This window comes from Coregonus lavaretus (assembly GCF_964263955.1).
Source record: "Coregonus lavaretus genome assembly, chromosome: 28".
Lineage (NCBI taxonomy): Eukaryota > Metazoa > Chordata > Actinopteri > Salmoniformes > Salmonidae > Coregonus > Coregonus lavaretus.
This window is the reverse complement of record NC_140015.1, coordinates 13,945,404-13,962,537: the sequence shown is the minus strand read 5'-3', so window position 1 is coordinate 13,962,537 and position 17,134 is coordinate 13,945,404. Positions and strand designations below refer to the sequence as shown.

Here is a 17,134-nt window from a genome sequence, read left to right as displayed (position 1 = left end):
TGCAAGGCAAACGCAGCGTTCCATTGAAAATGAATGTACTTCTGGTGAATCAAAATGCAATTATGCTAACGCCTCGATCACACCGACAGTAACGTTGCATTTTGGTCCACCAGAGGTACATTCATTTGCAATGGAATGCTGCATTTGCCTTGCAGCATTGCATTGGATAGGCAGTTGCAGTGCGTTCTGTGTGGTGCATATGTTGGATTTATAGAACGTATGCGTCAAACTGTATGTGTAGAACTTGACAGAAATGGTAGCAGAAGGTGAATGTTGAACTTTTGTTGCACACATATCCAGATGATGCTGCGTACCATTTTGCGCAAAAAACACTGTCGGTGTGATCAAGGGGTAAAATGGCAAAGTGCCAGAATAAATTCAACCACACCTGTGTTTCATGACAAAACCGTAGTGCAACATCTGTCCGGCGAAGTCCACAAAGCATATTGCATGTAGGGAACAGTTACATGACCTACAGCATGGTCAAGCGAGTTACTGTTTCTGACATTTTCGGACTACTAAACAACTATTGATTTAGAACTTTAACATTTCAACATAATAAAATCACCTATGCTTAGTATAATACAGAGACCTGGCAGAGTGCTGCCAGGACAACAACCTCTCCCTCAACATGGGCAAGACAAAGGAGTTTATCGTGGACTACAGGAAATGGAGTGCCGAACACGCCTCATTCACATCGAAGGGGCTGTAGTGGAGCGGGTCGAGAACTTCAAGTTCCTCAGTGTCCACATCACGAAGGACCGATCATGGTTCAAACACACCAACACAGTCATGAAGAGGGCACGACAACGCCTCTTCCCCCTCAGGAGGCTGAACATATTTGAAATGGGCCCTCAGATCCTCCAAAAGTTCTACAGCTGCACTATTGAGAGCATCTTGACTGGCTGCATCACCGCTCACTCACACAACACGTAGACACAACTATATGTCCACTACCAGTCAAAAGTTTGGACAGACCTACTCATTCAAGGGTTTTTCTTTATTTTTACTATTTTTTACATTGTAGAATAATAGTGAAGACATCAAAACTATGAAATAACACATATGGAACCATGTAGTAACCAAAAAAAGAGAAACAACAGTCCATCATTACTTTAAGACATGAAGGTCAGTCAATACGAAACATTTCAAGAACTTTAAAATGTTCTTCAAGTGCAGTCGCAAAAACCATCAAGCGCTATGATGAAACTGGCTCTCATGAGAACCGCCACAGGAATGGAAGACCCAGAGTTACCTCTGCTGCAGAGGATAAGTTTGTTAGAGTTACCAGCCTCAGAAATTGCAGCCCAAATAAATGCTTCACAGAGTTCAAGTAACAGACACATCTCAACATCAACTATTCAGAGGAGACTGAATGAATCAGGCCTTCATGGTCGAATTGCTGCAAAGAAACCACTACTAAAGGACACCAATAATAAGAAGAGACTTGCTTGGGCCAAGAAACACGAGCAATGGACATTAGACCCGTGGAAATTTGTCCTTTGGTCTGGAGTCCAAATTGGAGATTTTTGGTTCCAACCGCCGTGGCTTTGTGAGACGCGGTGTGGGTGAATGGATGATCTCCGGTTGTGTATTTCCCACTGTAAAGCATGGAGGAGGTGTTATGGTGTGGGGGTGCTTTGCTGGTGACACTGTCTGTGATATTTTTTTGAATTCAAGGCACACCTAACCAGCATGGCTACCACAGCATTCTGCAGTGATACCCCATCCCATCTGGTTTGGGCTTAGTGGGACTATCATTTGTTTTTCAACAGGACAATGACCCAACACACCTCCAAGCTGTGTAAGGGCTATTTTACCAAGAAGGAGAGTGACGGAGTGCTGCATCAGATGACCTGGCCTCCACAATCCCCCGACCTCAACCCAATTGAGATGGTTTGGGATGAGTCGGATGGCAGAGTGAAGGAAAAACAGCCAACAAGTGCTCAGCATATGTGGGAACTCCTTCAAGACTGTCGGAAAAGCATTCCAGGTGAAGCTGGTTGAGAGAATGCCAAGAGTGTGCAAAGCTGTCATCAAGGCAAAGGGTGGCTATTTGAAAAATCTCAAATATATTTTAATTTGTTTAACACTTTTTTGGTTACTACATGATTCCATATGTGTTATTTCATAGTTTTGATGTCTTCACTATTATTCTACAATGTAGAAAATAGTAAAAATAAAGAAAAACCCTGGAATGAGTAGGTGTGTCCAAACCTTTGACTGGTAGTGTACATATAGTTGTGTGTACGTGTTGTGTGAGTGAGCGGTGATGCGGCCTTGTACCCCTGCACATCGACTCGGTACTGGTACCCCATGTATATATCCAAGCTACTGTATCATTGCTCATTGTGTATTTATTCTTCGTGTTACAATTTTTTTCTATTATTATTATTACTTTTTTGTAAGCATTTCACTGTTACGATATACCTGTTGTTTTTTAAGCATGTGACAATTTTTATTTGATTTGTGTGGCCTTGACGCTATTCAATGTATGGCCACGAGATGGCATGGGAACCTAGCTTAATTGTTATCCAGGTAGTGCTTGTGGAAATGTGTAGTCGCCCATTGAGCTGTAATAACAAAGTAATAATGTAATGAATACCTTACTGCTCTCTTTCGACAGCTGAAAGTAAAATAATACTATTTCTAATCTAACAAAGTGTACATGAGTGGGCATTTGTTTGGGATATAAATGTAGGCTAAACTAAATGACCTAGATTGTCATATGAGGGTGGGTGTTGCTGGTTAAGGAACCAGCAAATATGCCTGTGCTCTCTTAATAACAGTAAGTTACACTGTATTACAAATGTGCTACATTGTTTGAAAGTATACGTCAATCAAATCATTTGTGAGTTACAATTGGACAGTTGCTTTGTTGGTAACTCAGTAGGCGTTTCCAAGTCCAGCATTCAGAGGAGAGACGAAAGAAGCTGCTGCGTACAGAAAATGGCTGACAGATTTTCTAGGTTCAACGAAGAACGTGATTTCCAGGTAATGTAATCAAATATTTAGCAACTAAACACAATATAGTATAAATAATATCATGAGAATAATTGTGCACCGTAATAACACATTTTAAAACGAATCAGGAATCTAGTTAGGTTCATAGCCTCGCACTATTAGAGAAGTCTGCAGGTATGCTAGCTAGGCTAGTTAGCAGCAACTTGATAGTCCAGTGTTCGACGAGTTGCATTGCTCTTGAGCTCGGCTAGCGAGCAATGGATTGAACACACAACTACCAATTCTAAGCACGTGCTTAGTGGATACAAAATAATATTTGTAATTTTGACAAAGTGAACCGAGTGACCTTGGGGAAATGAGCTAACTACATCGAGCTAGCTAGCTGTCACATTGTTGGTGCTGACAATGACAATGTACATTTTACATTAGTCATTTAGCAGACGCTCTTATCCAGAGCGACTTACAGTTAGTGCGTTCATCTTAAGGTAGCTTGCTAGGTGGGACAACCACACATCAGTCATAATACAGTTTTCCTCAAAGTAGCTATCAGCAAAGTCAGAGCTAGAAAGGGGGAAACATGATTTATACTGTACTGTAGCCACCAGCTATGTACATACAATACCTGGCTGTGCAACATTCGGGCGAGTTGAATAATATGTGTAACGTTAGCGCTAACTACATTTATCGTTTGCAGCTTGTTAGCTACTGTAGCAAGCGACGCCGCTTGTTGATGAATCCTGCACCCGCTTTTGTTAACTACTAGTAGGGTACAGCTAACGTTAGCGGATTCGCTTCTCAGTTGCTCGACAACGCTGGATATGTGTTTTGCTGATGTCGCCGTCGGATTCACCAGTTATGCCAACTAACTCACGCATTCCTTGGCATGTTACATCTACTGGGCTAGAACTTCAACTGTATTGCTGGCAGCACAACAACACTAACTGTTAACATCACCATATGCAATTAATGTCTTCAGATCAGTTGCTTAGCTTGTCTGAAACCCAAGACAGGATGGAGTTAAGTTGGTGTCCTGTCCAGTTTCTGCCTGCGACTGACGTCACCCTTATAATCTGATGTTCTTCCAGCGTGTTATTTGAGCCTCTTTTGCAAGTGAATACATACAGTATTTAGAATTTAAAAAATGCCAGTGATTATGTTGTTGTCTTCAGCAATGTTCCCTCTAATTTTTTCGGCTCTGAGCAAATTTCATGTCTGCTGAGCGCAAACTTGAACTTTGTGAAAATTCTGTGCAACTTCCAGAGCGCGTTTACTGTGAACACTGAGGCAGTACCCAGTTGAAGTTATCATTTTAACAGTGGCCATGTAGGCTACTACTGTGGCTATTTGATCATAATGTAGTCCAACCAGAGTGGCCTACCATCAAAAACAATGGAGAAAATGCATCCCATAACATTTTAACATGGAAATAGCTGTTCTATCATTCAGCCTACAGTAGCAGCCAATGTATGGTGTTCAATGTAGGCCTACATTCCATGATACTTTTGAAAATAAACATGCAGGGTTTGACATTAACCTGTTTATCCACTTGTCCTTCAGACAAGGAGGTGACTGAAAATGTTGTGTTGTTTGATGCAAGAAACCACTTTACAAAATAAAATGCATTATTATTCCCATACCATTATTAAAGATAATCAGACAAGTTATGCTACCCTCTGCCTATTGGCTACTTAGCTTATTCAAGCCTGTCTCAAAATACAACAGTGCCCCCTTAAGACATAAAAAAAAGCTCTTTATCTGGCTCGCTTTTCAAAGATGTCTAGAAATGTACACGTTTTGTGCTCTTGGGCAAATAACTCACTAACTAGCAAAGGATATTAACCAAATGTGCACACGTGGCTACATGCAGCTCTCACTTTGATTTCAAAACAAGTGTATCTACTCACAACCGTTCATGCTGTAAACACAGTCCAGTGCAATAAAATCCTACTTTGATGCGTTCTGCCTTCAACAAAATCTCTTGCATAGTTTGTTTTGTTTTGGTATGTTGCATTGAAAGTGGCTATTGTGCTGATTCGATCACAATTGCCACAATAAAGGGAAATGTTGATAGTGTTAACAGGGAAAACTCTAGAACAGTGGTCACCAACCTTTTGAGTCAAAATGCAACCTGAGATCTAACATGACTTAAAAAACGTAAGCCTATGCAAACTTAACTGATTAAAAACAGTACTGTAGCAATGAGGTTTGTGCAATAAACTATAGGCCCAATACATTATCACCGGATATTGGCTTTGCTTGAATTGCCCTGCTAATGCATTGTTCTTGTTCGGGCCATAAAAAAAAAAGTATATTTCAAAATTTGAGGTAGGCTATATGATCACACCGGTCGGTATTAGATTGCTTGTGAAGCACAGCTGAGTGAGCATACATTTAAATCATTTGCTTTTTATTTTTTATTTTACTGGGCTGATGGTGCCTGCATCTGATGGTCCGTCTCAGCAGAGGGAGAGAGCAGCAGACTGGGGGTCCGCCTCTCAACATCCCTCCGCTCTCCATTTCCTCCACTGACATTCACCAAAAAGGGACACTGTCTACCAGCTGATGGCGCAACTCGAGTCGCACCGCATTATTTTTGCCTCATGTACAAATTCATTTTGTTACTCCTATGAACAGAGAAAGTGAAATATTCCTTGATATTAAAAAAGACCCAAGCCGCTTTCGTACTCATTCATTACTGCTGCAGTGCTTGTTGTAGCGCTGAGTGGAAATAGGCAAAACTCGCATTTTATGGCTTAAAAGTGTTGAATACAAAGTGTTGGCAGTGCTGTGTAAGAACTTAAACATGAACTCACTCATAAAAACAGCATCTCTTTGCTGTATTCATTTACAGTTTCTCTCTAGTCATGGTTTAACATTTTTCAAAATCTCACAGTATCAACTTTGCTGTAGTTTTCTTTTATGCCTGCTACGTCACTCCAGACACGGTAATCTGAGTCATCCGATTGGCCAGCGTTAGGTCTATAGTGCACTTGATTTGCTCTCTGGGCCCACTGGGAAGGCAGAGTTTGTACTTTAAGACACATGAAATGGTTCAAAATTGCAACAGTTCACCTACCGGGCGCGCAGGGCAGCTGATTCGGGTGCACCTACTGCAAACAGCCAGAGACTAATACAAAAATTAATAGGAACACAAGGCTTTATCATTGGCTTTTTTACAGAAATGTTTGGTGATTGACTAGGAATGCCTTGTAGATCAACCAGTCGATTGCGATCGACCGGTTGGTGACCACTGCTCTAGAAAGTTGAGTGAAGTTCCATCTCGAGCTTCTCTCTGTGGGCTGATATTTCTGCATGCAGTCCAGGGGGAGCTGCATGCTCTGGCTACTGCACGCACAGCTTAGAGGGAACATTGGTCTTCAGTCATGGTTGTCATTGTCAAAGTAGCTCAGAGTTTGAGAGATTGGGACAAGTTGTGCGGAATTGTGTGCCACTGTCAAAGGTGTGCATGTCCTGTGCCAGTTTCTTATATTTTGGCATCACACCACCACCACTGCAATGATCATGTTACAATGCCACAAATTGGGATAACCTACATACTTTTCAAGCTAATTTCCTTTGGTTAAAGCTGCCCAAAGGTCTGGCCAAAGATCTGTTTGCCTTCATGGCTGTGTTGTTTTACTGTACCCTACTTTAGTTGGAGTTGGCACCGGTCTGTGCTTGTATTTGTGGGCAGCTGGAGCTGTCTCCCCACAAGCAGCTTTGGCTGTCTGCTACTCACACTTGTCCTTGAGCATAGGAAACACTCAAACTCTTGTGAAATGTGTGCTATGTCTACATGCGACATGCTGGGTTTATGTATACAGTAATGGAAAGGACGGTCATTATTTTCATATGGTGCCCATAAATAGTGCAAAAGCCAAAGTGTTGCTCTGTCACCACCCTATAGTAAAGTCAAATACTAGGCTATATAGAGCAGGGCCATGAATGTATACTACAAGTTTATTGTACACTGCGTAGTGTTTTTTGTTCATTGAGTCCTCATTGTCAGAGCGAGTGTTTCCAAAAGAGTCCTGCCACAGTCAGTAATGCTCGCTAGTTGCTAGGTCCCAAGGTAATATAACTCAGCAAATATAAGGTGTTTGTGATACAGAAAATGATTAAATAATGTGCTTTGATATATAGCCTACATTTACTTTTTTTATTGGCTGTGTCTTTGATGAATTATCTCTTGCCCTTCGGTCCGCCAATGACTGTCTGTGGCATACTTGCATCTCAAATACCTGGGGCCTATTTGGTGAATTAATTAATTTAGCTCAAGATGTTTCTGAAATATTCATGCCAACACTTCTTTTGCAGGGTGTGAGAGAAGGCAGAGACGGCGCTTGTAACGCCAGGGTAGTGGGTTCGATCCCCGGGACCACCCATATACTAAGATGTATGCACGCATGACTGTACGTCGCTTTGGATAAAAGCGTCTGCTAAATGGCATATTATATATTATTTATTATATTGTGGGGTTGTTGCTGCAGGTTACACTGCGCAATTGAATGTTGACCGTTTCCCATTAACTCGCCTAAATCTCCCTGCTCTGCTCTCACATGCCCTAGCTAGCAAATCTAACCATCTGCAAAAATTACACATCAGTCATGCCCCTGTCTCATGCTTGTTATGAAAGTAGTTTTTTGTGTTTCCGTTCCTGAACCCAGCAGAAATCTGCTCTCCTAATGAGGTTTAGAGCACATTGTGCTAACTGCCCTGTTTTTATCCCAGTTTGTTTGTTGTGTGTGTTTTCTTTTCCCTGTCACTCACCTCAATTATGGCGAAGGGCCAGGCAGCATAGAGGGAACCAAGACAGGGAAATGGACAGAGCAAGACAGGAAGAAGGTGTTTGAGAACACTTTAGATCTTTTCTAGCATGATAGCTACTTTTAAAAAATGAAACATCACGAGCTACTAATTTTTTTCTAACTTTCAAACATTCTTCTCCTCTCCCCTGCAACTCTTCCCTGGGTCCTTAGTGTACAACAGAATGTAGTGCACTATGTTGACTGTCAATATACCAGGTAAAATAATGGTTAATAAACAACTCTAAGGGGGCCCCTATAAAATACATTTTTCCTGGTTTTAGATTTTTTGTTTAGTTTTTCACTCTTAAAATTACAATTGTTCATAGAGAAACAAATACATTGGATGTTCTGAGTCAACGTCAATGGTTAAATCACATCAGAAGACCATTTTTTTTATAGGTCTGGAAAAAAACGAACACGTTTTGATTTGAGTATAATTCCCTTTAATTGAGCATCTAGCTCTTGAGGAATGTGCCATCTGTGTTGGTCTAGCAATGGTTCTGAACTGCGGCTGTTCATTTCATGTCAAAGTTAGCAAATAACTAATAGATGTAAATGATATACTTACTCATGGTCTACTTCTGCCAGGTAAGCCTACTTTGCAGTTAACATTTAATTGAGAAGGTTTTGGAAAAGTATTTCTGTCAAACCACAAGACACCCCGCTCCTCCGCACACTCCACTGGCTTCCAGTTGAAGCTCGCATCTGCTACAAGACCATGGTGCTTGCCTACGGAGCTGTGAGGGGAACGGCACCTCCGTACCTTCAGGCTCTGATCAGTCCCTACACCCAAACGAGGGCATTGCGTTCATCCACCTCTGGCCTGCTGGCTCCCCTACCTCTGCGGAAGCATAGTTCCCGCTCAGCTCAGTCAAAACTGTTCGCTGCTCTGGCACCCAAATGGTGGAACAAGCTCCCTCACGACGCCAGGACAGCGGAGTCACTCACCACCTTCCGGAGACATTTGAAACCCCACCTCTTTAAGGAATACCTGGGATAGGATAAAGTAATCCTTCTACCCCCCCTTACCCCAACCCACCCCCCCACCAAAATAAAAAAAATAAAAAAATTGTAAAGTGGTTATCCCACTGGCTATAAGGTGAATGCACCAATTTGTACGTCGCTCTGGATAAGAGCGTCTGCTAAATGACGTAAATGTTATCACGTCAACTGGCTACACACTGAGTGATAGACAAACACGTGCACCACTCCCATAAACGGGGGCAATATTGCTGGAAATAAATTGGCATATATTGTGTTAGGTTTGGCTTTGTAAGCCAATAGTGGCTAACCAGGGGTGGGATAATGAGAACTGTTGCATTGATTAGATAGTAGCTGGGAGCTTGCGGTGTCTGATACTTGTGAGATTTGTTTATGACAGTTTGCGGTGGAACACGTGAAAATTGCATGTACTTCAGAATTGTTTGGCGAGCTACTCATAGGTGGGCTGCGAGCCACTGGTAGCTCGTGATCGACCTGTTGGAGACCCCTGGTTTAGATCATAAGGGGAAAGCTGAAATGGATTGGGGTGCTGTTCAACGGGCCAGTTCGGAAGAATGAGCAGGTAATACAGGTTTCCTTTGTGTCTGTGAGGAGTTGTTTCAGTGACTGTTTCTATGTTACTGTCTCAAAAGCAATACCACTCCTGTTTCCAGAATTGTAAGTTATCAATGTCACTGCGGTATGCATGGCATCGCTACGATGCTTCTTTGGGGTGTTTGATATTTATAAGCCTGTGTTCAATCTTGTTTTTGTTTAAGCCATGTCTAACTTGACACATGCCCTGAGTGTTTTTAGCAGCCCATAAGTGAGACATTTTGACAGCTGACACTAGGGGCTTCTTTCTCTAAGTGATGGCAGCACCTATTTTTGGACGGGAAGTTTTTTTTTTTTCTTCTGGGTGCTCTTTAACGCTGTGCTCATCCAAGATCTGTTTGAACGATTCAAGATAAAATACCAGATCAAGAATGTAGAACAAGGAAATGATACGAGATTTATATTTCCAAACTGTCGGTTACCTAGTGGTCAGCATGGTCGTCAGCTTCTCTGGACCAGAAACAGCACTTTAAGAATATTTGTTTTAGTGTGGACATCCTGTGCAGCTGCCGTAGAGAGGGGGGGGGGTTAGAACTAGGAGAGGCAGCACCAGCACACACTGTCTATTGTGTGGCCTCAGAGCCCAGTGAAGGCTGCTCCAGACCAGCTGTTTCCAGCATGCAGTCTGCCATTCAGAGGCCAGATGAGGCCCCCTTTCACTACCTCCTGTGAGGAGTGGAAGACAGAGGCATGAAGTCATGGTGAGGTCGGCCCAGCCTCACACGGCCAGAGCCAACCCCGGCCAGGCCAGTCTGCTGCCGTGATACTGCTCAGTCTCAATCTGTCGTAGTCAGTGTTTACACTCTGCTGCCTTCATTCTGGAGCATTCTGCATTTCCATTATCTATTGTCTCTCCAAACACTTTGGGTTTCTAAGAATTTGTGAACTTTCTGCTGTCCTGGGTTCCATCATAGTAGGTTTCTCCTAGCTGTACCCAGCGACCCAGTCTGTTATCTTCTCCCATCGGGAACAACACTACCTCAACACTACAACACTATCTACCTTGACGCTGTTGTTGGCTTGATTTCCCAGAGATAATGAGGGGTTTGAATTGTTGTTTTATGAATGTAGACCACAGAACAAGCTGTCTATCATACCTCTAATATTCCCCTACCTGATCAGCTCTGTGGTGGTTGGGTGGGATGGGATACTGGGATTATGGGCTTGAATGGTTCTGGTGAATACAGACCCTGGGGGGAAGTGTGGCACCTATCAACTGCCTTCTCTCCAGTCGGAGCTCATTCCTCACATTCTGCTGAGGCCAGCATTTTCCCCTTTTGTTAAAGAATATGAGGGGGGAATTGGGGAGGGGGCTTGATGAGCAAGGACAATGAGACTGGGCATTCATGCCCCGAGTGACCCATGTTAGACATGCAAACTCAACAGCACTTGGGTTGAGAGGAAAATGAAATGTTTTGTGTTTGATTTACAATGGAGCCGTCTGCACTTTCAAAGGCTTGATGATTTGATCAGGGTGCAGCATCCAGGATTTGGGTGTCACAGTGGGGACCTCAGAGCCCCTGTAGAGCTGCCTTAGTGGCTCCTGGTGGGGAGCCCTAGGTCAGCCCATATGTTCCAATGCTTGCCAGTCTGGAAGCCCACTGTTCTTCTGATGAGTCATGTGGCTAAAAAGGGTGGTCCTCTGTAGCTCAGCTGGTAGGGCACGGCGCTTGTAACGCCAAGGTAGTGGGTTCGATCCCCAGGACCACCCATATACAAAAATGTATGCACGCATGACTGTAAGTCGCTTTGGATAAAAGCGTCTGCTAAATGGCTTATTATTATTATTATTATTATTATTATTATTATTATAAAAAGTTGCTCAATTGGATTGAAACTAAGTGGATTTATGATGCTTTTTAACTGTTGTCAGATGATGATTTTAGAAAGTAACATTAAGTGTGTGCATGAGCTTGTGTGTTAGGCTACTTAGTAGGGCTGGGAATCGGCAGGGACCTCCCGATACGATATTATCACGATACTTAGTTTAGGTGCCGATACGATATACATTGTGATTCTCATGATTCTAAATGTATTGCGATTCGATACTGTGATTATCATTTTTTTGTTGCGATTGGATGTTCCAAACATTGCTCACCATATGTCTGCTGCAGAGGGACAAGAGAGCCATGAGAAAAAGAGTTTTGATCATTCATGGAAATAAAAGTGGTGAAAACCAATTGGCTCCCTATTTAAAAAGATGGAGAACAAGCTATGAAGGAAAAATACTGGAGTTTTGGTGCAGGTACAGCCAACTAGCGCAAAAAATAATATTGCGACATTGTAGATACGATGTATTGTCAAAAATAATATCCAAATATGTAACCCCCTCCCGAATGAGTGAGGGCTAAGAGTGGTTAACCCTAACTCAGGACAGTAGTCTGTGGATACCCAGGCGCTCAGTATTCGCCAGGTGTTTCTCTCCTGGTCTACATGAGAGCCCGCTGCCAAGCAACACTGCACAGGGAACACCCAGAGATCCACAGACAGTCGGCCTAGCCTCAGCCTGTGTACACAGACAGCCTCTGTCTCATCCCACCCATCTAATAGAAAGCCCATTGATTTAGACTAGATTGTGATTGGGGCTCAGGCATGTTGCATGTTATAACATAATGCAGAGCATACTGCTCAGTATTCAGAGCAGCCACGCTCTCTTCTTTCATGTCTCCACCATCAGACTCGGTCTGAGCAGCAGACTTCCCCTAATGTGGGGTCATTCAAGTTAAGCATCCGTTTCAGTGTTGCAGTGGAAGCGGAACCCCTCAGTTACAAGTTTAGATTTATGTTTATTTATTTTAATACCAAAATATTTATTGTGCTTTTGTGAGTGGTGGAATTAGACCCGAGACGGAGGGGAGATGAGAGAGGACCAGCAGGCAGCAGTGGGGAGATGAGATCATTGTGGCAGGAGCTGCAGCTCGTTACACATTAGGCATTCTGATCACTTCAGAAAATCAAGAGTTGTCTCCAAATGGCACTCTATTCCCTATATAGTGCACTACTTTTGACCAGAGCCCTGGTCAAAAGTAGTGCATTGAATAGGGGTAATTTGGGACGCAGGCAAAGAGAACAGAAGTGAAATGGAGGGGAGAAGAGGCAGCCATTGATTTGCTGGTAAATAACCCCCTCCCTCCCTCTGCTCTGTCACAAGGAACTGCCTCTCCCTAATGGAATTCTCTGAAACAAACACGCTGATGCCGCTTGCCCTCTAACTGAAAAGTGGGATCAGACAGCGGTTTGAGGGTTATTTGTACATGTTTTTAAATCGGTCAGGCTAGTGTCGTCCTTGGATCTCATGTAAAGCTTTACTGTGGTATAAATCATGTGTGGTTGGAAATAAGGGAACAGGCTATCAGTTTGAATTTCAAGCCTTGTTTTGTCCTGAAGGTTTGAGCTAGAATTGCGTGATCTATTCTAGTTAGGCTAGTATCTGTGTTCTTCAGTTAATCCCTCAGTTGTAAAGATGAAGCGGTAGTAGACTCTGTACGTGAGTAGAAACAGTCACTGTCTCAGTACAAACAATCACAGTCTCATCAAAAGACGTCCCGCAGGTTCAAACCCACTTAGGCTTGATGCTCTGTAATTAAAAGGTATTAGAAATGGATCCTCCTTGGAGGTTGTGTGTTAAACTCAGTAAGCCTCACGGGGCTCTACAGTGCGACGATTTTACTGAAATATTTTTCATTGTGCTCCTACTTTTCTCTGTGTGCGCTAACATTTTTCAACTTAGGCGCACACGTGCTCCTTGTATAAAAAAAAAAGGTCAGCGTATAGCCCTGCCTCAGTCGTCCAAAACCATTTGATAAAGTCAGTACTGCAGCACTACCCAAGCCTCAAATATACTCGGAGCAAAGCGATATAGGGCTCAGGATCTCTGTATTATTGAACACTTTGGAACAGTGGCTTTCAGTCAGTCTTATTGAACACATTGAAAGAACACTGCCTTGTGTCTTCCAGTCATTCAGTCTCAGCAGGCTGAAGGTCAAAGAGGAATCTCATCTGCTTTCCAAGGTGACCTTCACGTTGTGCCGTTCTGCTGCCTCTGCTTTGAGGGGTAATGTGTCTTGTCTCGGAGCAGAGACTGCACTGTATACAACACCCACCTTCTGGATGGAGTGACACGCTCATTACTCATCTCGTGATGTCATCCTCAGGTCAAGGACCCTGTCTCATACAAATAGGATGCCTCATTTTTGCATCCTGCCCGCCCTGAAAAATACAAATAACTCAATAAATTCTAGCCCCTCATTGCAGACAGTGTAGTGTAGTGAAATGGGTTAGATCTCTCTGCACTGACCTCATGGCATTGAAATGTTGTGGTAATATAGCTACACACACACACACACACACATACACACACACACTCTAGCCTATTATTTTGTACCACCGTAACCGGTTTAAGCACTCAGGGTGAAAATTAGGTTTCCTTCTGTCTTGTAAGATATGGTGCTCTTCAACTGTCAAACTTTGGCAGTAGAGAACCTTATCTCAACAGTGTGTGTGCATACATTTATGTCTTTGGTAGGCATCTATATGTGTTTTAACATGTCCATTCCATTCCCTTTTGATTGTGTGTGGTTTCTGTGTAATTGTGAAATGTGTTTTAGCCTCTTGGGAGCTGAAATGGTTTCACTTCCATCAAGGGAACACAAAAACAGTTTGCGTTTCAGTTTGTCTTTCTTTTGCAGTCTTGCTCCATTTTTCCTTTGGTTGTTGTTCCCTCTGGCTTTTCACTACTGAGCTCTCCATCTCTCTCTCTTGCGCTGTCTCTCTCTCGCGCTCTCTCTCTCTCTCTCTTGCTCTCGGTCTCTGTCTCTGTGTGTGTTAGCTGTCTGGTGTCTAACCCTCTGTCCCCATGTCTTCTCTCCTAGGGGGGAAATCACTTTGACCAGTATGAAGAGGGCCAGTTGGAGCTGGAGCAGGCGTCCCTGGACAAGCCCATAGAATCGGTAAGGCCGCATCCTTCCCCCCTGCACCTTTTGGACCAGCCCAACTTGAAACCGTGTTGTGTGTGTGTGTGTGTGAGAGAGAATGGATGATTGGTCCAGAGAGAGAGGAATAAGATCCTCGCAAACTTTATTCACCCTGTACTGCCTGTGTGATAGACATGTCCAGTGTTCCCTTGACAACCCATTCTCCCTACCCAATCAGTAGAATCACTGTAGACCCCTCCCTTCCCAAGCCATCTGCTTCATGTGCCATTTCCTGTGTGATAGCTCTTAGCTGGATGAATATGATATATTTTCATGATTTTAGTTTGACTTTAATCATAGATCTTAAATCTGAATGTGCGCCTGTCTTTTTTAGCCCTTTTTCAGTCATCCAGGCACTAGTTCACCAGATTGTGAAAGAGTGGAGTGGATAAGGCACTGTTATCAGTCTATAGTTAAATACCTTCCAATCACTCTGTTAAAAGGGCAGTGTACAGTAAAATGTCATTTGTGTATGTCCTCAGGGGAAGCGCGAGGTCCCTGAGTCTAGTAGTGGAAATGTGCTAATCCCTGTTTGCCTCCCTTGCCCTCGGTGCTAAATTACACAGTGGCTATTTAGCAATAAAGGCCATTTGTACAAACCTCTCTAGTCCCCTCTACAACACATCTCATCACACACACACACACACAATAGGCAAACTTCTTATATACACTACCACTTAAAAGTTTGGACACACCTACTCATTCAAGGGTTGTTCTTTATTTTTACTATTTTTTACATTGTAGAATAATAGTGAAGACATCAAAATTATGAAATAACACATGGAATCATGTAGTAACCAAAAAAGTGTTAAACAAATCAAAATATATTTTATATTGGTGAATCTTCAAATAGCCACCCTTTGCCTTGATGACAGCTTTGCACACTATTGGCATTCTCTCAACCAGCTTCATGAGGTAGTCACCTGGAATGCATTTCAATTAACAGGTGTGCCTTCTTAAAAGTTAATTTGTGGAATTTCTTTCCTTCTTAATGCATTTGAGCCAGTCAGTTGTGTTGTGACAAGGTAGGGGGGGGGGGGGGGGGTATACAGAAGATAGCCCTATTTGGTAAAAGACCAAGTCCATATTATGGCAAGAACAGCTCAAATAAGCAAAGAGAAACAACAGTCCATAATTACTTTAAGACATGAAGGTCAGTCAATACGGAACATTTCAAGAACTTTGAACGTTTCTTCAAGTACAGTTGCAAAAAGCATCAAGCGCTATGATGAAACTGGCTCTCATGAAGACCGCGACAGGAATGGATGACCCAGAGTTACCTCTGCTGCAGAGGATAAGTTCATTAGAGTTACCAGCCTCAGAAATTGCAGCCCAAATAAATGCTTCACAGAGTTCAAGTAACAGACACATCTCAACATCAACTATTCAGAGGAGACTGAATGAATCAGGCCTTCATGGTCGAATTGCTGCAAAGAAACCACTACTAAAGGACACCAATAAGAAGAAGAGACTTGCTTGGGCCAAGAAACACGAGCAATGGACATTAGACCGGTGGGAATTTGTGCTTTGGTCTGGAGTCCAAATTTGAGAATTTTGGTTCCAACCGCCGTGGCTTTGTGAGACGTGGTGTGGGTGAACGGATGATCTCCAGTTGTGTATTTCCCACCGTAAAGCATGGAGGAGGAGGTGTTATGGTGTGGGGGTGCTTTGCTGGTGACACTGTCTGTGATTTATTTAGAATTGAAGGCACACTTAACCAGCATGGCCACCACAGCATTCTGCAGCGATACACCATCCCATCTGGTTTGGGCTTAGTGGGACTGTCATTTGGTTTTCAACAGGACAATGACCCAACACACCTCCAGGCTGTGTAAGGGCTATTTTACCAAGAAGGAGAGTGATGGAGTGCTGCATCAGATGACCTGGCCTCCACAATCCCCCGACCTCAACCAAATTGAGATGGTTTGGGATGAGTCTGACCACAGAGTGAAGAAAAAGCAGCCAACAAGTGCTCAGCATATGAGGGAACTCCTTCAAGACTGTTGGAAAAGCATTCCAGGTGACGCTGGTTGAGAGAATGCCAAGAGTGTGCAAAGCTGTCATCAAGGCAAAAGGTGGCTATTTGAAAAATCTCAAATATAAAATATATTTTGATTGGTTTAACACTTTTTTGGTTACTACATGATTCCATATGTGCTATTTCATAGTTTTGGTGTCTTCGCTTTTATTCTACGATGTAGAAAATAGTAAAATAAAGAACAACCCTGGAATGAGTAGGTGTGTCCAAACTCTACCACCAGCAAAACCAATACTAGCCTGTCAAGTTCAGAATCCAGGGCAAATGCCTTGGAGCAGAATTTTGCTGGGATCCCTGCTTGTCTTCAGTTGCCTGGTAGCTTCTGTGTCCTCTGAGGATTACTATAAGTTACTGAAGGTGTCCAGAGAAGCCACAACCAGGGGGGGATGATGTGGTCTGATTGTTCCGCTCTGACCTGATTTGGGAAAGGAAAGACACTCGGTGCCTTATCCACTCCACAGCAAGAGAAGAGAAAAGGTGTAGGCTTGGAGATGGAAGTGTGTGTGTGTTTAGTATTTGTGTGTGTGGAGTTTGTACTGTATGTGTGTGTGTGTATATAGGACAGTTATCTCAGAACGTTACAGTATTGTACACAACTTGGGGTGTTCGACATTTCTCTCCTGCAGCGAATTGGCCCCTATTAGCTAAGCAGCAATGACCCGGTTTGTATTTGCACGCTCTGCTTTCCTACTCCCATCTTTTAGGGTTTCCTTGTAACGCTTCTCTTACTGTCTCTCTATCACGCTTTCTCTGTC

At 43.1% G+C, this 17,134-nt stretch overlaps 1 protein-coding gene across 6 annotated transcripts in view; it reads left to right on the top strand.

Annotated features, from left to right (window-relative positions):
- The first annotated feature begins 2,911 nt into the window (after window positions 1-2,911).
- Window positions 2,912-17,134, top strand: part of LOC311104409 (G patch domain-containing protein 8-like) — a 39,826-nt gene continuing 25,603 nt past the window's right edge. For 2 of the 6 annotated variants that reach the window (XM_084146234.1, XM_084146230.1), the window contains exons 1-2: window positions 14,240-14,317; window positions 17,006-17,041. Coding sequence is in view for 1 of the 6 variants with exons in the window: in XM_084146232.1 (XP_084002358.1) it covers window positions 2,950-2,994; window positions 14,240-14,317 (123 nt within the window). In the remaining 5 variants the exon portion in view is untranslated. Of the gene's footprint in view, window positions 2,995-14,239; window positions 14,318-17,005; window positions 17,042-17,134 lie in introns of those variants that run through there. The other 4 variants (XM_084146232.1, XM_084146237.1, XM_084146231.1 and 1 more) reach the window with 4 other exon arrangements.